Below are 26,025 nucleotides of genomic sequence, written 5' to 3' on the forward strand. Positions count from 1 at the left end.
GTTGCTCATTAAGATCTAGATAAAGTGTTCAGCAACATACAATTAGGGTATGAGATGTAAATACAGAAATGTAGGGAGCTAATGACAATTCATTTAGCACCATTTGTCACAACCTTCTGTGATCTATGATCCTTGAACTCCAAATCTTTGTATTGTAGGCATTAAAATCCCTGTTTGCTCTTTGGAAGAGCCTAAAATTCCACTGGACCATGTTTCACACTGGGAAACCTCCTCTGTATTGTTTTTCTGTATGCACAATCCCGCACATTTGCAGACTTTCAAATGCACAGGCATACATGCATACAGCGACATAAAGCCCATTCAGCAGCTCCCTCTTCACACCTTGCCTGACCTTTGTGCCCTTCTGGTATTGTTTATAGAAGCACGTCCACTTAAGAGCTGACCTGTCTGGCCTCTCTTGCCGTGGTGCCGATTATCTACATCTTGAGTCCACGCTGTTCCCTCTTTTCTTTATTTTTCCCCCTCTATCCCCATTCTATTGCACTCTCACTCCTCAGGGTATCCCCACTCCTCCTCCCTCTTTCCTCACCATGCTTTCTTTTCTCTGTGTGGTGAACACGCCGTTCACTCTAAAACCCACTTCAGCCTCTCTCCTCGCCTTTTTTAAATAAAGCTGTGCATGTCAGATAAAAACAATTTAATCAATCAACTCCTGTGCTCTTCCTTTTATCTTTACTGTTTTTGACTTTATCCCTCCTGTTCCCCTGGGTTGTCAGATTGCTGTCTCTCTGATCCTTTCTTCTCTTTCATGTGCTGCCTTTCTTTATCTGGCTTCCTATTGAGGTAATAAGATGGGTGTATAGCTGGGAAGTGGAAAGGAGAAAGACTTTCATGTCCCTCCACCCTGGGATTAGGGTGAGCTCCTTGGGAAAAGCAATAAAGCCCCCTGAAACTGTCGTCTTTTCCTGATGGGTACTAGGGTAAAGCTCAGCTCATGCTCACTGTGCAAGCCTAAAAAAGCTCTTTCCTTTACACCTCCACCTTCACTTGTAGCTTTCAGGATGACTGCAGCTGCAGTACCTGTTCACCTAAACTCTACAAACTGAAGAGATAGTTCAGATTATTTTACGTTAGATCCTGTTTGAGGTTTTAAAGAGCCTAAAGTTAATAACTCTCTTGGTGTCTCAGTTTAGTATGAATCCACATCCAGAACATACCATCTTCAATGCTACTTCACAATATGCCACAAAATCCTAAACTTCCACTCTTGTTGAATATAAAACCAACTGATGAGTCGCAGCTTACCAGGTGGTTTGATACAGCCCATTCCTTCAACATGCATAACTGTATTTGGTACCATGGATGTTGTTTGGATGACAAAATAGCGACAAACTTAACAACAGTCTCCAGTGAAAGAGTAGCATTGTGTCCCATGAATATTAACATTTTCAGTTTAAGTTGTCTTAAATCAATAGAACCAGCTAAAACAGGGTGTCTGGCTGAATAGTTGTCAGCCTTCAACTACTGTGAGAATGTATTCCTTTTACTACAAACTCACAGCAGAATGATATTTTCTGCTGCAGGTAGGGTAACTGTTACTGACATTATCTTCACTTACTGTTACTTCTATCTTTTAATTAAAATCTATTCCCCAGACTTTACATAGTTTATGCAATTTTTTTAACAGTCAGCATATTTGGATTTACATCAGTTACCATACAGTCTAAATGAAAATGCTTTACATGTTCTCATGTCTCAGCACGTGTTTTACACAGGAAGATCACTGGTGGCGCACCAATTCCTACCTCCATTTCCGATGTTAATAATCATTGGCTTCTGTGAAAATAACTCTTCAATGCATAGGTTTTAAGATGGTTGAAGTCCGATTTGATCTTGGCACCCTTTGGTCTAGTCTTTAGCGTTCAAATAAACTGAACATTCTCACTTTCCCAAAACTTTTGGTTTTACAAATCTCTGCTATTGACGGCTTATCTTTCTTTTGCTTAGCAAAAATTTGTTCATAATCCAGCTGGTGCAATAATTGCTATTTTGCCGTGTATCTTTTTTTTTTTTTACTTTGCATAACATAACCAATTAAACCATTGTCTTTCTTTACCATGTGATAGCTTTCAGAAACACTTGGTATACGTTATGGGATTCATTTTTGAAAACATAAATACATAAATTATGATTATTAGCATCTTTGTCCAATTGAAGCCTAAGATATAGCATAATGGCATTGTTAAATGGTCATCAAATAGTTCTAAGGGTGGTTCCTTATTTAGTGAGAACACTACCTTAAAATTGATGTAACCTTGAGGTGAACAGTGTTAAAAGACCTTATAAACATGGCACCAGTCAGTTTAGGCTAACATCATTCACTGGCCGCTGTAAGATATTTCAGCCAAACGTTTTGCACTTGGTCATCCCATGGAGACATTTTCTCTGCTTTGTAAAAATAATCCCAGTTTTCTGTTGCTGATGCACATTCATCACTGTTAATGCAACTTGTGAAGGAAGTGGTTGTTTGCTCCGATAGGGTGCAAGGTCAGGCCAGCACTGTAATGTTTCAGACCATGTCTGAAGTCATCATTTGTCCTGATTGTTCATGAGTGCATAAAGAGCAAGACCCCTCTGCAGGGTGGAGTGATTTGCTCTCCTGTCAACACGGGGAGTAAAGCCTGACAAGGAGGGCATTCATGCAGTCATCGATTTGCTTTGCTCACTCATTCACTCTTTCAAGGCGGACTTTGCCCTTTGAGGCATAACATGTGCACTTGTGAAGCTGACCGGGCTGGCATCTTCCTTATCAGTGTTGGAGATATGTGTGAAAAACAGCCTCTTGTTACAGACTCACAATCTACGATTATCTACACTACACAACTTACCTTTGTATCTTTAGCAAAATGTTTGCTACAAACTGCAACTACACAAGAGGCTTTGTTGCAGTAAAATAATCTGAAGTTTTGTTTCCACTGCAAGAAGATTTACTTGTTATTGAGCTCCCAATCAGAGTAAAGGCACAGTAAAAGCCAGAGTATTAAACAAGACAGAAAATCGGAACAGTCCAAAATATACCTCTTAAAAGGTGCAGGTAAATTTTCCTTTTACCTTAATCAAGGTCAGACAGAGAAGTGTTTATCATTGTTAACTATTAGATTCAGCTCAACAGCAAGCAAAACTTTCTTACAGGAATTACTTAATTTTTCATTTATTTGCAAGCAGAGGTGTTCAGTTTGCAAAAAACAATCACTAAAAAATATTATGTGCTTTATCATAAGGAGAAATTACCACTAAATATATGTTCCTGGTAATTTAGATATATCTGGAATACTGTAATTGGACCAATGCTCTGTGTGTAATTTCAGGATTTTTTCCACATATTATCATATACAGGGCTGGATATAGAAAGACATATAACTGAAAACTATCACTGCACATCTGCACCTGAACACAGTATCCCACAAGTATAATATAGTCATAATATAGTGGTGGCAGCATTATGCTGTAGGGCTGCTTTTCTTCAGCAGAAGAACCTCACTTTGCAACTGTAACACCTGCAAGTTTGTATGACTTTACAAACTTTACGCATCTATAGATTTAAGCCTTTGGGCCATTGTTCTCTGTAAACTAGCTAAAGCTCAGTCAAAAATGAAGGAGGGTGTCTGTAAACATTAATTGTCTAATTTTGCCAGGGATTCTTAACTGGATTTAGGTCTGGACTTTGACTGGACTATTTCAGCTGATAAAAACATTCCATCATATATCTAGCTATGTCTTTAGGATTGTTGTACTGCTGGAAAGTGACCATCTGCTCCGTTCTCAAATCTCTTGCGTTTTTTGACAGGTATCCAATCGACAAGTATCTTTACACAAATCCAGGAAGGTAACTATAAACATGTCCATATAAATTTTTCAGATAGATCTGTCTATAATTTGGAATAAGCTTATTATCATGCTACATTTCTTGACTGAATTATGTGAACATCTGGATTTAAAGAAAGAGGTTTTAAATTTCCAAAGGTAAATACATTTAAAGTAAATCTTAAATGTGAGCATAAAATTTTAAAGATTGAGGGGAAACAGTAACGTTTCAGAGAAAACAATAGCTCCAATTGTTTTGGGAGGGTCTTTAGCCTAGCACTGCATTAGCCAGTCTTCAGATGTTCTTCTTTTGAATTCTGTGCAAACAAAATAAAATAAAATAAAGTGCAGACCTAATGTTTTGCTTCACAATAAGGACACAGAAGTAGCTATAGCTAATTTTTTTACTTAGAGATATCTGCACACTGTGGTAGCTCTAATGTTCTGGTACCTTTATATAATTGTCATCGACATGTGGTGATATCTGCTCGTTTGTTTTTTCCATAAGCGGAACATGACTGCAGCATAAGGAACAATAAATTACCACTATTGATTTTCCTAATAAATGCCCTGTTTACTGCAGTGATGCAAACAGATTTCAACCTCACCCATTCAATCATCTGCAAAAATATTTGCAATATTTGCAAAAGAATAAATGCAGGCCCCTAAACCACAAAATAAGAAAGAAAACATGATTCCTGCTTGGATATAAGTATGCATAATATATTTCATAACAAAAATAAAACATTTTCCTGTACTGACTCCCACATCACCTCCTTGCATACATACATCCGAGCCATATGCAAGACTTGACATCAATCAGATATACTGCAATATAATACGAAACATGGTTGACGATAAAAAAAAAAACTGCTAAAAAACAAAAATGACACTGAGAATGTGATACTGGTGAAAGCAAAGAACTGGACCAAACATACCATTTGCATGTCTGCAGAAATTTTTAAAAGCAAATTTTTTTGTCCATTCTTAAACATTGAAAGTGACAAAAGCAAATGTCCACACGCATAAATAGTTTGTAAGCAGCGGCGCATCCTCTGTTTTTTTTACATTTATTTGTACAGAGCAGGTATGGCAAATTTAAAACTGAATGTCTCTGAGGCTGTTTACTCCTTAATTGGAACAAATTGTCCATCAGTCACAATGTTGGATGCCTCTCGTAGTCCTGCGAGATAAACACTTCCCAGCTTTTTCTTTGCATCATTATTCCTATCTTCCTTTTGTTTTCTTCCTGTGAATGCAACAGTTGCTTATACAACATGGGGGCACTTTTTTGACTCAAAGCACTGGATTCCCAAAAATGTTTGATCCAACAGTCAATTTGTCATTTTGGTAGTCTTTTGAATTGTTCACCCCAAATTTGTTCCATCCTCTTCGAGTGCAAGCTTCATGGAATCTTCGCTTTTCTTCCTAATCGACTGCACAGTTCAGTTGCTCTCATCAACACGGATTTTTAAAGCACCCTTGGCATTCTGTATTTTAGTGTGTTGTCTGTTTTTCAGTCTCATGACTTCAGGAGAAAATATATTTTACTTGAACAAAGTTTGCATGATGGGTGGAGAGACGGACAAAGAAGATGGTGTCCTCTTCTGATTTCGGTCCATCCCATGCAGCAGTCCCTTGATCTGGGAGGTCTCACCTCACATCTGCTGGAAGACAAAGAGGCAATCTGAAGTTATTATCACAAATGCAGAACCACATCCATTTCATGATAAAAAATAAAAAATAAATCCTAATAGATCTTTGGATTCATTTCCCAATTTTTACATTTAATACCATACATTTCAAGCAAACTGACACAACAAACACATAGCCAATAATGTTCTGAATTAAGTTCGCCCAGATATTGAATTACTTGATCATTTGAAAGACAATTATGTTCAGTTAGTTTTTTTCTGTGTCCAAAGGGCAGTACAGGGTAAAGAAAGTGTGATGATAGCGTGTATTCCAAAAGTATTTATGCCCCCCTTCACAATTTGTCATGTTACAACCACAAATCACCAACGTCATTTAAGGGTGTTTTACATGATAAACTATTCAAATCTAAAAAGTGTGAGGAGCATTTGTATTCAGTTCCCTTTGCTTTGACCCCTAAAAACATTTGATGCAACTAATTGCCTTTATAAGACAGCTACTAAGCAAATGGACCACGGTTGCGTGTGATTTTATCTCAGTATAAATGCTGCTATTCTGTGAGAGATTTGTTAAAGAACATTAGTGAATAAGCAGCATAATGATTTAGGGATCCCCTCAAGCAGGTCGGGTAGACTGTAAGTAAGGTTTAGTAATAAAATATTATAACAATCTTTGAACATCTCAAAGAAGACTATTTAACACATAATCCAAAAAATGGAAAACACACATCACAACTGTAATTGGAAGAAAACTAACACTGCACATTACTCAGTGAAACATGGTGGTGGCAGCATTAGGCTGTAAGAATTCTTTTCTTTAGCAGAATAACCACCTTGCAGTTATATTACTTGTCTATCAGCTTTGCAAATCTACAGACTAATATACTTCCTGCCCGTTGTTCTCCACAGCATGATGGTGTCACCATCATGTTTCACTGTGGGTTCAGGGCTTGTTAGTTTTACAATGCATTACTTTGTGTTGGTCTATCACGTAGAATACCAATAAATTACATTGAGGTTTGTGGTTTTTAAAGTGATGACAAGTGAAAACTTTCAAGATGTACGAAAGATTTTGCAAGGCACTGTAACTTACAGAAAGGCAAAACAATAAAATAAAATTAAGAGGAAGAGGTGCCTTTTTAGAAGTTAAACAAAGCAAGCAGGTCTGATGCACACAAGATATCACAAGCACAGGTGTTGTGAAACAAAGCACATATCGAAAGCGAGCATGCTCAGGAGGTCATATATTCAACATGCAAAATTTGGGACATAGTGTGTAAACATCGGCAGCCCTCCTTCTCTTCACACTGTGATTGGTGACAGTGATTGCCAGGCCCATTTTTGGTCTTAGTTGGACCAGAAGGTGACCTCAGTGCTCAAGTCCTACCTGTGTCCTGTCAGAGCCTTCCAGTGGACTTTGGGTAATAAGAGCAACTTTATTATGTCACCAATAACTCCTTGGTGGGCCTTAGCTTTCTAGGTTTCCTCTTTTTATCTATAACCCTACGATGGCCTGAAAACACAAAAGTTGGGGAGGGTGAAAAGCAAGGAGGGTTTAAAGCAAGAAGCAGGCTTTATGGAAACTGAAGGTACCGCAACAGCCCTGGGACAGAAGCAGAGAGTGCAAAGCCATAACTCAGTTTAAATTATTCAGGTGTCTTATCAGCGCACATTACAGCCCTTATCTGCACGCCGATATACAAAACCTTCAGATCAAGGCACGTTACCTGCTGTCATGCCAAGCAATCCTTGAACACACACCCTTAGCACACAAGTTTGCACACAAATTCTAACAGAGCAAGGCTGAAAGCTTTAACGTTTTTTTAAAAAAGAGAGTCACCTTGCAGGTGTGGATGTCTGCTTGGAAGCATTTGTAGTAAAGATTCGTTTGGTGCAAAGCAGACAGAGAATTAAGAGGTGTGTACAGTGACAAAATGGCAAGTGCAGGATTTTGGCCATCAAACTTTAGTTTGATTGAGTACAACATTTGTGCAGAAGGGAATGGTGAAACGTCATTTAGGGAAGGTGTAAAGAAAGTCCAAGCACGTCTTTACCTGTTTCTGCATCTAAGTGTTCTACCACATGATGTTGTGATGTGCACACACACTCCAGGTGGTCCTCTAACCGCACAAAGACCTCCTTCAGCTTGGGTCTCCTCTTCACATACTCCACCTTGGCTACCTAAGGAGAGGAAGAGGAGAAAGGTTAGCTATAGGCTCCTGCAGATTTACTCTTTCCTGTGGGTGTCAGTGAATGCACACTCTATTTGCCCACCCGCAAACATCAAAATGTGTAGCTCCGTGACTGATGGCACATGCATAAACTAATTCATAAAAAACTCAGCCAAGGCTTTGCTTGTTGTGTTCAAAGTGTTACAGGACCATTCCTCAGAGGCTGATTCATTAGGTTTCCCTTGTTGTGTGCTCTATGGTCTATAAGCATCTGAATGGAGTGCATGACCCTGCTATGAGTTGGAGGAGGAGTGAAGGGTAGGAGAGAGTATTTTGCACCCTTAGGCCATGAGAAGGTTTACTCTGGCAAAAGAAAAGAAGCTGGGAGATCCCCTCAGCTCAGGCCCAAAGCATCCACATCCAAACAGGCACCTAAACTCATTCACCATGTCTCAGCATGTTGATTTTATACCATGTTTCTACAGGGATTATGGAAAGTTCTACTTTCCATGCATGTGAAAAATATACAGTAACTTACATAATATTCATACCACTTAATCTTTTCCAAATATATCTATATTTTTTGTGTTTTGGTACTAACCAACCACTCAACTAGTACTGGTGGCTGGGGACTTCTGTGTTAGAAGATGCAAAAACTTTGAGACGGCGGCAGAGGTTCAACGACAACAACCCCAAGCATAAAGTCAGAGCTACTGTGGAATGGCTTAGATCAAAGTATATTCATGTGTTAGAATGGCCCAGTCAAACTCCAGATCAATTTGAGTATGTGGCAAGACTTGAAAATTGGAAAAATCTGTTCACAGATGTTCTCTATTCAGGTTGACTGAACTTTAGCTGCTTTGCAAAGAGTTGGAAAAAAATGTACAAACGTGGCAGAGACGTAACTCAAAAGACTTGCAGGTACAATTACAGCAAAAAGTGGATCTACAAAGTATTAACTCAGAGAAAATGAACAAGGAAAGCCCACCACACATTTCAGATTGTTTTTGTAGAAAATGTAAACCATTATCACGTTTCTTCTACTTGCTTCTACATCTTTGTGCAGGTCTGTCAATTAAAATCCCAATAAAGGGCGCAGCGGTGGCCCAGGGGTAAAAGCACGCGACCTATGCACCTAGGCTACAATCCTTGAAGCACCCGCTACGGGTTCAAGTCCCAGTTCGTTGACCTTTGCGGCATGTCTTTCCCTCTCTCTCCATCCCGTTTCCTGTTGGTCACCTTACAAAATAAATGCCAGCAGTGCCACAAAACAATTTTAATTAAATCCTAAAAAATGCATTAAACGTTTGTGGCTGTGATATTACAAAATTCGTGAAAAGTTCAAAAGGTTTGAAAGCTTTACTTTCTGAAGGCTCTGCACTTAATCAGTTCTAAGCCCAGAAAATAGTCAAACAAACAAGCCCTTCAAGAATTCCTGTCATTCCAAGTAACACCCTCTCAGTTTTACCGTTAAACAGCTTGTTAGAGCCACCAATCCAAGGGTTATGAATACCCTGAGCCTCTATCAACAATACTGATTAAAGCTCAGATGAAAGCTGAATAGAAAAGGTTGCATGGAGGTTATGATGATATTGTTGTGTAACTCAGGAAAGGTAGGCACATGCTTTTGCCCCTCTGATCTTAACGCCAAGAAAGGTAACATCTTAAATCATCCCTGAAGGCCCCCGGAGCCACACGGAAACAATTTCCTTACCTCTACCTATCCCGGTTGCGGCACAAGAAAGGATAATGGCTGACAACCTCCCAGCACTCTCCGGGGGTACGAGCAACACAGTCTTGTAGTGCTTCCGCACGCACAAAAATCAATGAGCATCTGTTTTCTTCTATCCCATGATGGCATAACGCCAAGCCTGGCTCTTGGTGGTGACTCGGTTGTGCAGACAAATCAACATACCAATCCCTGTCTGATGAAACGAACAATAATGCCGAAGTTCAGAAAAAGAGAGAGAGTTACTTTTTGTAGTTGCTGTAAAAGTGGCTGCGAGGGGGGGTCACAGTGCGACTGGAACTGAGGCAGTAAAAAGGCACAAGCCAAGCCGTTTTTAGCAGCCACTCCTTTGCAACAATTTCTAACCATGAAAAAAAAAGATAGACAAGAAAGGGAGTGAAAAGAGGATAAGCAGGCAGGAGAGGTATGAGGAGAGCAAACAGTGGACAATGGTGTCTGGATTATTGCTGGTGTGTTTGCTGTTACCGAGCCATGAAAGAGAAGAGGGGCGGGTGAAAGGTCAGTGTAACAAAGAAACTTGGAGTAGGAAGGTTAACCACCATTCTCATTAGCTCTCACTGGGGTGTATGCATGTGTGCATACAAATAGAGGTGGTTATTTAAGGGTGGGGAGGAGAACCTAACCATGATCATGACTTGCATTAGAAGGCATTCATGTGTTACCTATTACACTGAGTTTCTGGGTTAAACCAAAACTGACACGACAGATAGAGAGTACTTATCAAAGATTTGTGTTTATCTACTAAAAGTGCGCAAAACACCCCAAATGGCACGAGTTTCCCAGAAAACCGCCGCCAATGTTTAATCCGATTATCTGACTGGAAAATACGGATGAAAGGAGGAAGAGATGAAAGATGCAGCTGCCTTGCGGACTGCTCGTCTGCTGATGGCTGTTATGGGAATGTCTGTGCTCAGGGAGATCCAGAAGTTGCCAGCAGGAAGCAAAGTCTTGTCTAACACTTACTGCTACTGTTGTGCCCAACAAACAGCTATTGACATGGATGAAGCAATAGGCTCCCTTGATGTGAACCCCACTTGTACGTTTGTCCCCTTGCCCCGTGCACAGCAGGACTAAAAACGCTCCCATATCAAGCAAGCACAAATGCCAAATGCCAATTAATCTCTGTTTTTACTCATTAACCACTTTATTAGGTACATCCTCCTAGTACCACGTGTGACAACCACACAGTCCCTTTAGGACTGCCTTAAATCTTCTTCGCATAAATTCAACAAGGTGTCAGAAAATTTCTTCTGAAAATTTGGTTCATATTGACACTATAGTATCATGCAGTTGCTGCAAATTTGCCGGCTGCGTGTCCATGATGTGGATCTCCTGTTCCACCATATCCCAAAGGTGCTCTATTGGACCAAAGTGTGGTGACTTGGGAGGCTTTGAAGTTCAAAGATTTTTGAGAATAATTTTATGTTGATTATGCCAAATTTTGACCATACCTTCAGCTAAAACTGATTAAACTAAGACCATTAGGATGTGCAGCATTTTCCCAATCCGTTATTGTCCAATTTTGCTGAGTCTGTATGAATAGTTGCCCCTCAATTCCTTCTTAGCTGACAGGAATGGCACCCGTTATGGTCTTCTATAATTATAGCCCTTCTGCTTCATGGCTTGATGTATTTTGCATTAAGAGATGTTAGTCTGCATACCTCAGTTGTGGCAAGGGGCTATTTAGGATACTGTTGCTATTCTATCATTCCAAACCAGTCTTCCCATTCTCCTCTGACCTCAACAAGGTATTTTAACTCAAAACTGCACCTTTTTTGGACCATTCACCTGAATTTTGGTTGTATATTAAAAAACCCAGTAGACCCAGAAATTTTTCTAATGCTCTGATGAGCTGGTCTGGTACAAACAACGTTCAATGTCACTGAAATTTGCTTCATCTTCTTAACTACACAGTCTTACACTGTTACACAGTCAGTGACTTCCAACTTAAAACAAGCCACTCTCCCACGCAACCAAGGGCCCCACAGTCCTTGTATAAATGAAGCCGCTTTAAATTCCCTGGAAATTCAGGGCCCTGAGAAAGAGCCTTTTGAGTGGCAGTGGAATGATATCTAATCCAGAGGGTTGGGTTGAGGCATGATGCTGTGGGCAACACACCCCCTTTTGCTTTTGGCTAGTCCCCAGTGTCACCAGCAGGCCTTCTGTGTAAAGCTGTTTGTACAAGTTGGGTCTAATTGGGAATTCCCTGAGCACAGAACACTGGCGATGAGAGCATGATCAAGGAAGGGGAAAGTTTTGCTCCTGACATCCAAGTAAAACACAGCAGGGATGTGGATGTGCACCATAGGCCATGGCAAACTGGAACAGTGACAGACTGAAGCAAAAATAAATAAAAAGTGCATGTGTATGTTTGTAGAATGGAGAGGGGTGGAAAGAGGCTGGGCAGGGTCACAATTCATCAATCAGGAGGGAATACAGGCAACAGAGACACTCTGTGTTTACTGCTTAGAGAAAAAAGAGGAGAAAGGAACGGCTTTGTGCATCTCCATCTGTTACTATTTCCGTTTGTGCAACAAAATAAATAATAGGAAAAAATTACATTAAAGGGGGTGACAACATTATTTCTCACATTTCTTTTGCAGCATATTACAGTTAAAAAGTTATATGTAATTTATGTTTACAACGAACTGCCTCTCACGATGGTAACATGTATCTTCTGTCGTTTCGGACACTCATGCACATCCTCCTTTTTGTATTCGCCAAACAGAAAAAGCACTAGAGTAAAATCTAAAAGCACATTTGTTTTACAAACATGTGTATGGATAAATTTAGTCAATGAAGGTGCATATATGACAAAATATTGCACAAACTTTAAATAATCCCTAAAAGTAACCTTTACAACTGTGTAGTCACAGTTGTATATAAAGAACACACTTCTCCTAAGCTCTTCTGCTAAAAATTGTCGTTTACAGACTGATTTTCTCTGCAGTGACATCTACTGTTTAAGATTTAAAAAAATGTAGTAGGTGTAGCGCGCCTGAAGTGGCCGTATAAAAGGTAACTAGTTCATGTTGATGCCAAAACTAGCTTGCGAGAGAAGATATGTCAAGGTAAATCCAAGCCGTTACGGTTTCAAAAATGCTAAATTGTTCCTTCTTATCATCCATATATTTTCAACTCCTTTTAATCAGCAGCAAGAGAAAATGCTAGTGACTGAGCAGCTGTAGAACAAACTGTGATGCCCTCACCCTACATGTTGCTGCACACTGCCAGTTAGCTGGATCAAAGGCTACTACCCTTTTCTCTGGCTTTCAAGGAGGACAAATACAACTGTTTAGACATAGTTTCAGTTGGATAGTAAATTAAAGTTACAGATGGCATTATTATAGGTATTGCTTGAGTAATTAAAATTAAAATATCACTTTATTATACTTGTGTTGGTCTAAAGAGAGCAGAATGTCAAAAAGCTATGTGCAGCAAGCACAACGCATTCAGGAGATATTTTAGATTTTTACTTTAGTCTATGAATTAAAATCAAAATGAAATTTATAAAATTGTTATGAGTGCAGCAATAATGCTTTTCCTGTTTTAAAATTTAAATTTTTGTATTAAATTTTTTTATTAATACAAAAATACAGTGAGAATCTCAAACTAGCCCACACCTGATTGCAGTACTCAAGACAAAAAAAATATGCAAACTCCTTTTGTTTATAAGTGCATTGACAGAAACCATAATTGCAGAAAGGGGCATTACTGGGCACCCAAAGGATGAAAAGTGAACGAGACTTTAATGAGAGAGAGCACCGATGATGCAGAGACTTGACATGTGGGGTAAAATTAGAGAGTTGCTGTTTCAGGAGAGACAGAGGGAGTGAACTACTATTTCACACAACAGACAATCAGACTCCAACACTGAAGAGTGCAGAAAGGAAATGTGGATGGGCTGAAGGATCTGGAACAGGAGGGAGGACAGCAGGGGAGGGGTGAAGTCAAAATACAGAATACTGAGTCAAATATGATATTAAAAATGCTGCTACTCTCTGCTGAAACATTCCAGCCGCTGCAGCAGTAGCCAACATCTCAGACACTCCCATGGTCTGCGACCTGCCCCGCCATGTTCACACAAACTCCCTCACCCTGCTTCGTCCACCAGGAGAGCTGACTAAATCAAAGGGTAAATAATTCACAGCTGCAAGGCACTTCAAACACAGAGGCCCCTCACTCCCCATCTGAAACCCCCTACCCTGTCCCTCACATGACTATAAATCATTCTCACTGTATCAACGGCACACTTTTATTTATGAAACACCCCGTAAGTCAGACTCCCACACAACCCCAAGGGTAGAGCTACCGCTACCCCCCAGCACCCCACCATAACCCGCCTTCTGCTGAGGTAACCGTGTTTGAGTGTAGGGGACCCAGAGGCTGGCGTTGAAAGATATGTGGGACCCCCACACTCAGCACCGGGGCCATTTCCGCCTGGCCACAATTGTCCTCCACTTTGATCCAGTAGCCATCAACACTTCATTACTCTGTGGTCTGTCTTCCTCTTGCTGCTGCTTCACACAAATTGCCTCATCTGTATTTGTATCACGTCGAGGACTCACTCTCCCTCACCCACACTCATGTTCTACAAAGCCCCAGCAACCCTTTCTGAACACTGCAAAATACTTTCCTGAAGGCCAATTACAGGTTCTCAGCTATTAAAAGCTACTAAATTAGATTAATTGAACTGAAGAGCAACAGTAATACGCCCCTTAGATTCGATTAGGGCACATCATGAGGCTGATTCAAAAGGTTGGTCCTCATGTTTTACTTGTATTTATACAAGTGAACCTCCAAAAGGTCTTCTTTTTTATCAAAATGTGATTTATACACATAGTCTTTTCTTTTCACAATTTTCTGATCTTTCTCTCAGAAAACCCCTTAATTGATTTCCTGCTGTGTTTGCATTGCATTTTTTTTCTATTTGTATTTTCACTGGAATATCTTAAATCTAAATATATTGTCACCAAGCTTACATCAGTATGAGATTCTCCCAGTATGATAACCTCAGGGCAGTGCACAGCAACAGGTGGGTGAGGGGAAGTGCTGAATTACTATGCTAAACACAGCAGTAGAAATCTTGGGTCACTCTGACACTTTCTCTATGGCCTCTCAATAAACAGACTCTCAATTTGCAAGGAGAAAAAAAATGAGGAAGCTAATGAGGTATTACCAAATCAAAGAAAACTTTGGGTCAAACAAAGTGTTGCAGAAAAGGATTATTTTCTCATAATCTTTTCACCTCTGGGTTTTCATATTTTAGACGGGTTTTAAATAGTACATTGACTTTCATTACTGACAAGCCTTGGCCAGTTTTCAGTGTAAGGGAACACCAACAGTTAAGGCTACAAAACCAGAAACATTTTTCCAACATGGTGCTTCTGTGCTTTAACTTTAAATTATAATCTTAATTATCCATCAGAACAATTAAGTTTAATTTTATTTTTGCTAAATCTTATTCCTTTGCTATTAATAGTAAACCATTATTAGAATGCTGTATTTTCTCCTCAATGCAGGTTGCCAATCTGTCCAGGTTTTATTATTGTACCTCTCTTATAGAAAGGCACATGAACAACTTTAACGTAGACTTTAAACAGCAATGTCTTTAGACGCAAATAAAAAAACATAAAAAAGATTGAGAGAGGAACAAGAACAACATAATGTTAAAACAAGGGGACATTAAGATCTGTGCTTCATCTGGCAAGACCTTTCTAAAGTCATTGCCTCATCAATAGACAATACATACTTGTGCAGAACAGGTCCTGCACAGACCTATATTGCTTCCTTTAAATCCTCAGCCTAACGTGAATGGATGGAATAAGAGCAGAGGTGCAGATTTAGACAAATCTACAGCGGAATGATGTGGAAAGAAAACAGCAGCAGTCTTCTGTGCTGATCCCTGGCTTGCAGAAGAAAAACAATCCAGACCCCTGGCAGGCAGAGAGAATTTTTAGCTTTCTAATAAATGAAGAGAGAAGAACAAACTGAGCCTCTGTTCAAACTCAAACCTTGCAATGAAATAATGTTTCTTACACACAATGTGGTGAATGTCTCTTGACCAGTGAAAGCCTTGAGGGATGCCCTCTCTTGGGACACAATGCCTTTCACCAGCCCAGCTACCCCCAAAATATCCGTCTGCTGTCTGTTTGCCCATTTTGTCACCCGTGTCATTAAGGGGGAAACAAACAAAGCTGCACGGTATACAGCATTCCGGGAATAGCTGAATTGAGCATCTTGCAAATGTTGTCGTCAGTGTCTTTCCATCCCTCTGCATCGCTCTGTTCACAGACAGAGCTCCTATTGAGGATGACAGATACCAACTGTTTGTTCGACGGAGAGGCTGAGCAGCTTTCATGCAGACAGACACAGATGATTGTGCTGTATATCAGAGCTCTCAGCTTTCTGACTGCAACAGGAGTTAGCATTTCTGACCAAAAACCCAGCAACCTTCGCCCCAGTCTCAAGTCTTTTGCAGCCTCTAACACAGTGGACAAATTCAGTCCACTATGTGTCCTCCATGATTTAGATTTGTCCCTGCTCTAACACATCTGATTCAAATGACTGATTTACCTCATTAAGTTCAGTTGTGCTGAACCAAGACAACACCTAAAACATGCAAAACAATGGCCCTCGAGGACTGAGTTTGGAAACCATTGCTCTAACATGTTTTCTTCTAGGAATGCTCTGAATTTAGCCCCATCCATCGACCCATCAACTCTGACCATCTGCAATGTCTCTGTTAAAAAAAAGCATCCCCAGACCATGATGCCTCCACCATGTTGCCAGATGGGGGGGCATGTTGCATCCACATAGATTGCGGGAGACAATCTGCACTCTGATTTCTTCTGGCTTTATATTAACAACGGCTTTCTTCTTGGCACTCTTCCATGAAGGCCAGATGGGTGGAGTGCAAGACTAATAGTTGCAATTTCAACAGATTCTTCCACCTGAGCTGAGAATCCCAATAGCTCCCCCAGAGTTACAATGGCCTTCCTGGCTGTCAGTTTAAGTGGACAGCCATGTCTTGGAAATGACATTCTTTTTCCAATTTTAGATGACGGACCAAACGACACTCGATGAGATGCTCAAAGCTTGAGGCATTATTTCAAAGCCTGTTAAAAACCATCCATGCTCAATAAAATACAGAACATTCCATAGCGTGGATTGGTATTTGTTTTATGACTCTGCTAGTCTATCAGGCGGAAATCTTTAAAGCCTTGCATGAAAGGCAAAAGAAAAACAGCTCTGGCAGTGCCAGTGGCTGGCCAAGATCAAGCTGTCTGCAGCAATAATTAAGTGCAGATATAGACAAACACAGTGAGAGTATTCTTGGCTACGCTGTTTATACCTTAGTTGTCTCTTAGTTCCACAGGGCAAACCACATAGTCCCCATACTTCCAAACAGAACAGTTCACCAACTAAGTAGCTCTACTGTAAATATAATGAGAAATGTATCTAATCTCCTGCCACCATGTCTCCTCTGATCCTTAGCAGAGGGACATGTTTTCAAGCAAGCTATGCCTCTCATTCTCACTGTCATTTTGTCTCCTGTGGGCTCACTGCTTCCAGAAAAGACAAAAGGATAAACAACAATAAGATGTTGAACAAGTCCTGCAGCATGTGACACTCGGACAATCTCAAGCATTGTTTTTTATGCCATGAACTTGGCAGGAGCTTCCCTCTCCAGGTAATTCCTTTAACATTTATCGCAGCCAACAGCCACCTCCTCCTCTTCTCTTTCAGCTTCTCTCTTTTGCACCATCATGGTGCCATCGCCTTTAACTTATGCAAAGCAAGGGCTAGAGTAATGGGAAGAGGTATGGGGTAAGCAGAGGTCAGAGGGCCAATATGTGGAACATTTTTAAGAAAGCTTTTCTGAAATGGGTGCGATTGACATAGGATTTCAGGGTTCATTCACAATTTTCATGCCAAAATTTCAGTCCTTTAAATTCAACTTTCAGAACAGAAATATAAAACTTAACAATGCATTAATGGCAGATTTTTACACTATGGTTAGGCTTTAGACATGAAACCTAGAAATAATATATACTGCAAGTAATGCCAGTGGTATCCAAAGTCAGTCCTCAGGCATCAGAGTCTACGAACTGTAGTTGGATAACCTGGAGTAAAAACATGGATGGATGGATGGATGGATGGATGGATGGATGGAAATAACTAGAAAGTTTCTAGTGTGGAAAACCAGCTATTTGAAGAATTTATGTTCTTTGGTAAATGGATTCAGTGGTTCTGATGGAAGGATACCCCTTTTTGGTAATGAGCCAATTCAGGAAATGCAAACATTTTTGCATTTGCATTTTTTCCTATAGTTTGCAAGAGCTAAAAAATACACAACAAAATCAAACTTCCTACATTTTCAGATCTCAAAAAACACCTAACACTAAATATTGGATCAAATTCCATGCTTTCCCAGACTGTGTGGAAAACCTGTGAGCTGTACGGAAAAGAAAATCAGACAAACTTAGGAGATGAGAGGGTGGGCGACATGTTTGTACTTTGGTTGAAGACAGTATTTGGTATATTTACGAACCCTGTCTTACCTTAACGGCGCGGTGGTGCTTGCGAAACGGGTGACAGCACATGTTGCTGGTGTTGCAACAGCCTGTGCAGCGCTTCACCTCCACACAGGGTGGCCATATCAGGAAGTTGGCAGACGTGGGATCCACCTGGCTCCGGGGGATCTCATAGATCACCGTACGTGTCTTGCAAGCTGCTGGGACAGCCTCTTCGACTGGAAGTGAGACAATATCAGCTTAATGCATTTGTTTGCATAATACAACATCTGGTGACGCAGTTCCCAACAGCAACTAAGTGCTAATTTATTGTCGGAATCTGATCTTCACACACACCGCTGCTTGCATTCTTGATGACTCACTTGATGTGAGAGCTGTTTGTCTTGCCTGAGATCGTACATCTTTTAGAAGTGTTAAGAACACAAGCTTTCCAAAAACTGGATCTCATATCAGTCAAAAGTCTAAGGAGCATGTGGGACTTAAGAAGACAGTTGCATTGGACCTTCACTGCAGTTACCATAGCATGACTAGGTAAGACAACCTTTACTTCCACAGGTGAGAAATTTAATAATCATACAACTCAATAGGCAAAATGTTACACTAATTTTGTTTCATAGTTTGTTTTATCAGTGCGCAGTGGTTTGAGTAGCATAACCTGTTTGCAGTGTAATAATTATCCTGTAAAGATGAAATGCCAGTCATTCATTGAATGTCAAATGCTATACTATATCATAATCTTATGCTCCCACACAAATACATGAAACATAACCAGCAGCTGCATCCACTTCAGCTTCTGCACTGCTAGGAGAGACGTAGAGAGCGTGCTCTCGTCACTCTGCATGGTGTTCTCCACACCTCTATCAGATATTGTACCGCGTGGCATTTTATGAAGAAATCTGACTGAGAGCAGAGGCGAGCTGCAACTTGAACCCTGAATGTCTGGAATTTCCACGCTTGAGGCTATATCTCTCCCCTGACGTGTGTGGCTTTAGATCTGCAAGCCTTCGGGCCAATTAAAAGGCTTACTGTCAGACGTCCTCGTCAACCCCGCGCACTAGCCTCCCTTTCTCATGATCCCTTGATTGCAAATAACTACTGGGTAGATGTCTTCATTAGGGTACCTTTTATCCCCCTTTAAAAAGCAGTATAAAAACCACTAACTGTTAGTTTTGTTGGAAATTAGTGCAAAGTGATCTGTTTTATCTCCTGGGAACTTATGTGTTAGAAGTGAAATTTCAGATTATTTTCAGGCATTGCTGAGGCTGCGTGTGCCAAATTGTCACGCATGTAATGAGGCAACCTCCAAAGGCCTTACCAATGCTCCTCTTGCGTCGGCTGTGTAGCTGGGAGCTCTTCAGTCCATTGTAGTAACCATGATGATGGGAGGAGTTCTTATGGTGGTTTTGGTGCTTGTGGTACTTGTGCTCCTCGATAACATCGTTTCCCGTACCTCATCAGAACAGAGGGATGCCATGTTAGTAATGTCACAAACGCCCAAAAAGCTATATTCAACAAAAAAACAAACTAGAAGCACGTAAACCATATTGAAGAGCAGTGCTGCACATCTTGGTAAACCTCAAGAAAGAGCTACATTTGAACTGCAGTTTAATTAAAATAAAAATCTATTTAATTCTGTTTGATTCAACTCAATTCAGTTCAGGTCGGTTTATATAGCAACAAATTCAAACAAGTCTCATATCAAGGCAAAGAGGCTCCAATTCATATTCAATTATACAAAATCGAATTTGATCCTGGTTCAGTTCAAATAAATGCAATTCATTCCAGTACACTCCAGTTATATAGTCACATTGAGATCCAATTATACAGTGCAATTTGATCCTAACAATAACACAGTACAATCAAGGTGCTCTTAACCAGATTGGTACAGTGTAAATGCTTACATGGTTGATTTACAACTATTTTTTCAAAATGTTTAAGTGAGAAGTGGCAGTTAAAAAAAGGTAGGGATTTGATTAGGACGTGCTGATTAAGAGTTGGTTTCTTAAGTAAGTGTCGAATCACAGCAATCTTATACGCCTTTGGTGTGTTTTTGATCACAAAGCATGGGTTTGACGCATCAAAAATAGAGGTGGTAATAAAAGGAAAAATCTCCTTAAGTAATTTGAATGGGGCCTAACGACATGTTCTTAGTCTGGCTACTGTGCTGGGAACGCTGCTATGAATTGTATTTCTGATAGGAAAAACTTTATCAAGATTCCCATGAAGCCATACTGAGACCTAAACAGCACTATGACTATGTGTTAGTCTGGCTACTACACTAAAAAGACACTTTTGTTTTCCTCTATTAATGATGAGCAGTAGACTGTTGTAGCTTTGCAAATGTTTTTCTTACACAATAATAAACTAAAACATTTTTTTTAGGATTAAGTAGGAATCTCCTGCAGCTACAACAACAAAGTATTGGTTGGTCACACAACCATAATGAAATGAAACATCATGGCAACATGGCAACTCCTAAAATGTTGAAAACAGTTCAGAGTACACTGGCTGCAGGTAGGAGGTACGGTTTTTACGCAGCGCACTGGTTAATTGCTGGCATTATGTGTCAGCCTCCCTCAGTGACTAGGCTAAACTTATTTTAGCAGTAGCAAGAAGAAGGTGAGTCAGCATGGACTTTAAAAAACAACCAGTTTTCACAGACACACAGAGGCTTAAAGTGGTCATTTGACAGGTAGGGCCTGGTCACCTTTATTTTAGGGCTAATTAGTGGTTCCATGTCCCTCATTTACTGAAAATGTTTGCTTTTCAATCACTCTATGGTTTTTTTCGGGAAAGTATGTGTTTTGCTAAGGCAGCCAGTTCAGTTTTTTCCATGGTCACGGTCATCTGATAAGATTTGCTTGTTTTGGTCTCCACCCAGACTTTTAAGGTGGATTAAGAAAAAGTGCTAGAGCAGCAATAAAATGATAAAGTCTGTCCACAGGATACTGAGAGCATCTGACTGTGATTGCAAACTGGGCGGGTCTGCCTCTCTTAAGTTATAGCATACATGTTGAGAACAATTCTACACATGTACACTTACTGAAAAGACATGTTAACAATTGGAGAAACTCTTCTCGTTATCCTGCATAACATGGAAAAGCCTTAAGTACACACATCTCAACAGAGCTCAACCATGGGCAAACACAGTCCACTCATCCAGCTTTTTTGTGCACTCGACCAGAGTCATTTGAAGGAATTTCCTCAAACTATACACCATCCACCACTGGGATTAGTTGTTTGTTTGCTTTTTGATCATTTCTTTTTCCAGGTCTGTCTGTCAGAGAGAGTTCAGGGAATTTCCTTCCAGCTTGTCAGAGAGTCAGTCAAGCAGTCGGCGACCCAGAACCAAAGGTTCACCGAAGGGAAGTGTTGCCTGCAGCTGAAATTGGGAGTCAAACAAAGGGCTGAGCTATCATTCTTTGAGACCATTACATTCTAAGACATGAACATACTGTACATAATATCCCAATATGTAAATCTTTTCATCTATTTCTGTCAGGAAAAGACAAAAGTCAGGAGAAAAATAAAACAAATATGAAAAGGTTGATGCAGGGGAAAGTTATTTCAGATTTAACAGAGAGGCCGTATAAGAAATGGGAAAGAAAATGAGGTGGAAACACTACAGGGGTGGTGAGGGGGGCTTACTCCTTTCTTGGTTCCAGGTGACTAATATGTAAGCACACGCCCGGAGCCTCTAGACAAGAGAACAGAGGACAGGAGACAGTCTCTTACCATGAATCAGGCTTTCAAGACTGCTAAATTACTCCCTCCATTAGCTAAGGGCCTTAACTCACTCCTTTTACTCCTCCTTTCCCTTCTCCTTCTCCTCTCTCTTTCATTCTCCTTCAACAAATAGCCACTATGTTGTTGACGTCTTAGAAAAAGGGACTCGTTCTTCCTCTGTCATTCTTCATCATTTATTTTCTTGATTTTTAACAGTTACATGGTTGAGTTGAATAAATGTAAGCTCAGGTCTAAAGGGCAGCAGGATATTTCTGTGGTTGTGTGGAATAGCAGGTGGGAAACAAATCCTCTCTTTCAGGTTCGGAGTTATCTTTGCTAACTGTGCAGGAGACAGAAGACAAAGCAGATTGCACAAAAACCTGCAGCCCCTCCGATTGAAGCTGTCAGAAGATGCCTCCAACTCCCTCCTCCACCTCTGCTCCCCGTCGAGAGTCAGGTTCCCTTTTCTGTCAAAGTTCTTCACTGAAAGAGATAAGAGCAGGCAGCCGAGGGGCCACCTCAGGAGAGAGACAGAGACAGAGAGAAGGAGGAGTATAACAAGGCGAGCAGCACCTCAGGGGCCAGACAGCCATCTGCAGACTTCAACATGGTCATCTCATCTGACAGTCAGAACTGAGGACAGGGACGTTGCAAAAACAAATGCAAGCCTGTACTGAGCACAGGAGTACTGCACACCACCCCTGGGTTTCCTTTTTATCCTGCCACTTCCAAACTCACGCCCTCCAGGGACAGAAATCACAGATACTGACAATCAAAAGCCACACATAATTAAAAAAAGATCACCTACTTTTTAAAATCTCCCCTACTTGATGATGTCATGCCACATACAATTTTGCCCACACTGATAACGTCCCTGTCCCAGCAACCTGCAACAAAAGCTCCCAAAATACCCCTCTGGCTGGTGTCTAGGGTCTTTTAATGGGTTGGCCAGGGCTGACCAAGCTGACCGTCAAGACAGATTTATGTCCTCGTATAATAATAATTAGTCTACTAATATTACTCTGCAAAGCATTAATCTGTTTGAAAAAAACATGCTAATTCAATGGTAAATACCTTTTCTTATCCATGAGGCACCAGAGTGATCTACTCTAGGCTCAGAGTAAAGTGAGGTGAAGCCTGTTGTGGAAAACCACCTGATTTAATGTTGATTTAATCCATTAGAAATATTGTTGAGATTGTCCTGTTAATTCATTCTTATAAAACTTTTCCACATTTTGTTAGGTTACAACCACAAAGTTCTGTGTATGTTTTGGGGATTTTATGGGATAGACCAGCACAAAGTATTGTAAAATGTTAAAGGGAAAGGAAAGGAAATTTTGATTTTTTCTATTATTTTATAATAATTAATTTATAACGTAAAAATACAAATAATATTTTAGACTTTATTGATCTCACAATGGAGAAATTATCCTCTGCATTTAACCCATCCCTTAGGGAGCAGTGGGCTGCCATTGTGTGGCACCCAGGGAGCATTCACGGGCGAAGGGTCTTGCTCAGGGACCCATAGTGGCAGGCTCTAGGATTCGAACAAGGGTACTTGTGGCCTCTCCAGGACCCAAATGCTCTGCGCTCTAACCACTAGGCCACACACATCATTATCAATAAAAAGGTGGAAAGATTAATGTGTATTTTAAATTTCCCTTTTTCTGATACCCCTAAATAAAAAGGCATGTGCAATTGCATTCAGACATCACCTCATTCCAACCATATGCCATTTAATCTTAGTATAAATACAGCTGTTATTTGAAGGCCTCAGAGGTTGTTAGAGAACATTAGTGAACAAAGAGCATCATAAATACCAAGGAACACAGCAGACAGGTCAGAGAGAAAGTTGTGCAGAGATTTAAATCAGGGTAATAAAACAAGATCCCCAGGTTTCATTATCTCATGAAGAACTGTCCAGTTCATCACCTCAGAAAAAAATAATATGGCATAACTGCAGCTGGCAGAAAACTAACACTGTAAGTCACCCTATAGACACCATCACAACAGTGAATTATGGTGGTAGCACCATCATGCTGTGGAAAGGTGATCGGAGTTGATGAGAAGACAGATGAAGATACGGTTCTGGAGGAAAACATTTTAAAGACTGTAACAGATTCTGCTCTCCATCCAATCTGACTGAGCTTGAACTATTATCCAAACAGGAATGAGCCAATTTCAGTGTCTAGATGTATTTAGATGGTCGAGTATCTGTAAGCCTACAAAGTATTGGCTTAAGTTAGCTGAATACAAAACACACAGCACTTTATAAATATGTGTTATAGCACATGTCAGTTTCCTTCTACTACACTTTTAGCCTGTCAGATAAAATGGCAATATGTGTGAATATCAGTAAGGACAACATGAAATGTGGTTATATCAACTAAAGTTCCAGTTTTAGTCTTTGTTTGCTGAATGTAAAATGTGGAGAATTGTGAAGCAGAAGTAGTTATTGTCCATTTCTATTTGCAAATCTGCACAGAGGGAGCGATGAACTTGATATATTACAGCAGCCTGTGTAAATAGAGGCTCATGTGAAGGCAAACAAGTTCTTCCAGTGCACAGATGTAATTTAATCAGTAAGACAGTCTGGAACACAGAAGGAGAGGAAACCAGCTTGACCTGCAACCTGCTGCAACTTTTTGCTGACACAAAAACGTGGCATTCTGGATGCAACAAAGCAAGTTCATTGCAGTCACCCTTCATCACAGATGTGCAGTAAATGCACTTTACTTGGATTATGCCTTCTAAAACATTTTAACTAGTATTTCGGGTAATCATAGAAACACAACATGAGAGAGCTCTGCCTTTTCATGTTAGGTTTAATTAGATTAATACCCACGTACCGGGGGACGCGTAGAAAAGTATCAAGAGGCAGAATTTACCTACGGAGTCAATCTCCAGTAGCCGCTGGAGGTCGCTGATGCTGTGGATTTCACTGTTGGAGAGTCGATCGATCAGCTCCTGGGGAAACTCCGCTTCCTTCAGGGGACGGGGAGGGTGGAGGGGTGTAGGGACAAAGAAATCAAACAAGAGAAGAAGGTTAGAGATATGATTGAGAAGGGCTTAGGTATTTATTTGGCTGTATAAATAATGGTTCAACAACTGAGGCAATCTTTGAAAGGACAGCTTTGCAGCAAGGTGTCCTGAAGATCTGTCCTGACTTCAGTGAATAAACAGCAGCATTTAGATCTCTAACAAATACAACCATCGCTTCTGTTAAGCTGGTGCTCAAGAATCAGACCGAAAGCTTCGGGCTGCGGGAGCGGCACCTCTCACCCTTTGCACTTGTCGCGCTTCATCCAGGCACCTCGGGTTGAGCAAGACGTGCGCAGCCCTCAGACGAACAGCGACTATTTTTATCAGCCGGAGCGGTTCCCAATCAAAACGTTTGCCCGGTTGCCCTCAGGCTACAAACCAATTTGGCACAAAAAGACCAAAATAACTATGTTGCGCGTCCTAGCGCATGCAGCAGCGTTTGTTCTGAGAAGCGCACTGATGAGAGACGCTGCTTTAAATCATCTCGATGGTGGTTTGATTGTTTTTTTTTGTTGTTGTTGTTGTTGTTTTGTTTGTATTACTGGCTTTAACTTAAACTCCATTCCTTTGGTGTTTAATTTAAACATCGCGTTTAAGTGTTACGTGTGTGAAGACAGGACCTTTGCACTCTAACTGGAATAAAATCTGGTTACAAATCTGGTCAGTTTACCTCAGCAGTGGCCAGCAGGTACGTCGTCCACAGCAGGAAGCAACAAATTGTGGCTCTCATCTCCTTTTAATGTAAAGTCTCCCTCAAACACGAAAAATGAGCTGCCGCGTAGGAGCCCCGAGTCGCTCCTGGCTCCAGAGGATCCACAACCATCCCCTCAGGGAGGTAAACGGTGTAGAGTCAGAGCAGCTCGGCCAGACGCGTTGCTGGTTCTTGCTTGAAACTCTTAGGCTGAGAAGTTTTCTTATTATTCACAACGGCCTGCGTCCTCTGGAACAAACTCTGCGCTCCAACACAGAATACACCTTCCTTACGCGCATGTGAGGCAAATCCCATAAACAAGTCTGGCGCACATTGCACTTGTCCTTCACCTTAAGGATTCACACTTTGACCCAATGCAATGAGAAGTCAAACATATAAAAACAGCTCCCTTTCTCTGAGGAAAATGTGAAAGCACAGTTTTTTTTTTCTTCTCTGTTTTGAAAGTCTTGAATGAAAAATAATCCAAAAGATGCCCTCAGGAAATCACAATGGAGAAAGGCGTCCGTGTCGAGCTGTTCAGAGCGTGTCTACGCGCAGGTCCTTGGACTAGTAGGACTCTGGAGTGAATGGTGTCAGAGCGCCTCTGAGCCGCTGAATATAGAGAGCCAGC

At 40.7% G+C, this 26,025-nt stretch overlaps 1 protein-coding gene across 2 annotated transcripts; it reads right to left on the reverse strand.

The window, feature by feature from the left end:
* Positions 1-4,527: 4,527 nt before the first annotated feature.
* Positions 4,528-26,025, reverse strand: LOC124863714 (platelet-derived growth factor subunit A-like). Of its 2 annotated transcripts, none has more exons than XM_047358165.1 (6): positions 25,374-26,025; positions 24,550-24,646; positions 19,251-19,385; positions 17,963-18,153; positions 7,532-7,658; positions 4,528-5,489 (listed from the first exon to the last, which is right to left on the reverse strand). In XM_047358165.1, the coding sequence occupies exons 1-6, from the start codon at positions 25,431-25,433 to the stop codon at positions 5,479-5,481; spliced, it is 621 nt and encodes a 206-aa protein (XP_047214121.1). In that variant the 5' UTR covers positions 25,434-26,025; the 3' UTR covers positions 4,528-5,478. The 2 variants fall into 2 exon arrangements, with proteins under 2 accessions (XP_047214121.1, XP_047214120.1); XM_047358164.1 differs by having other exon boundaries at positions 4,528-5,492; positions 25,374-26,023.

The sequence above is a fragment of the Girardinichthys multiradiatus genome, chromosome Y, assembly GCF_021462225.1.
Source record: "Girardinichthys multiradiatus isolate DD_20200921_A chromosome Y, DD_fGirMul_XY1, whole genome shotgun sequence".
Taxonomy (NCBI): Eukaryota; Metazoa; Chordata; class Actinopteri; order Cyprinodontiformes; family Goodeidae; genus Girardinichthys; species Girardinichthys multiradiatus.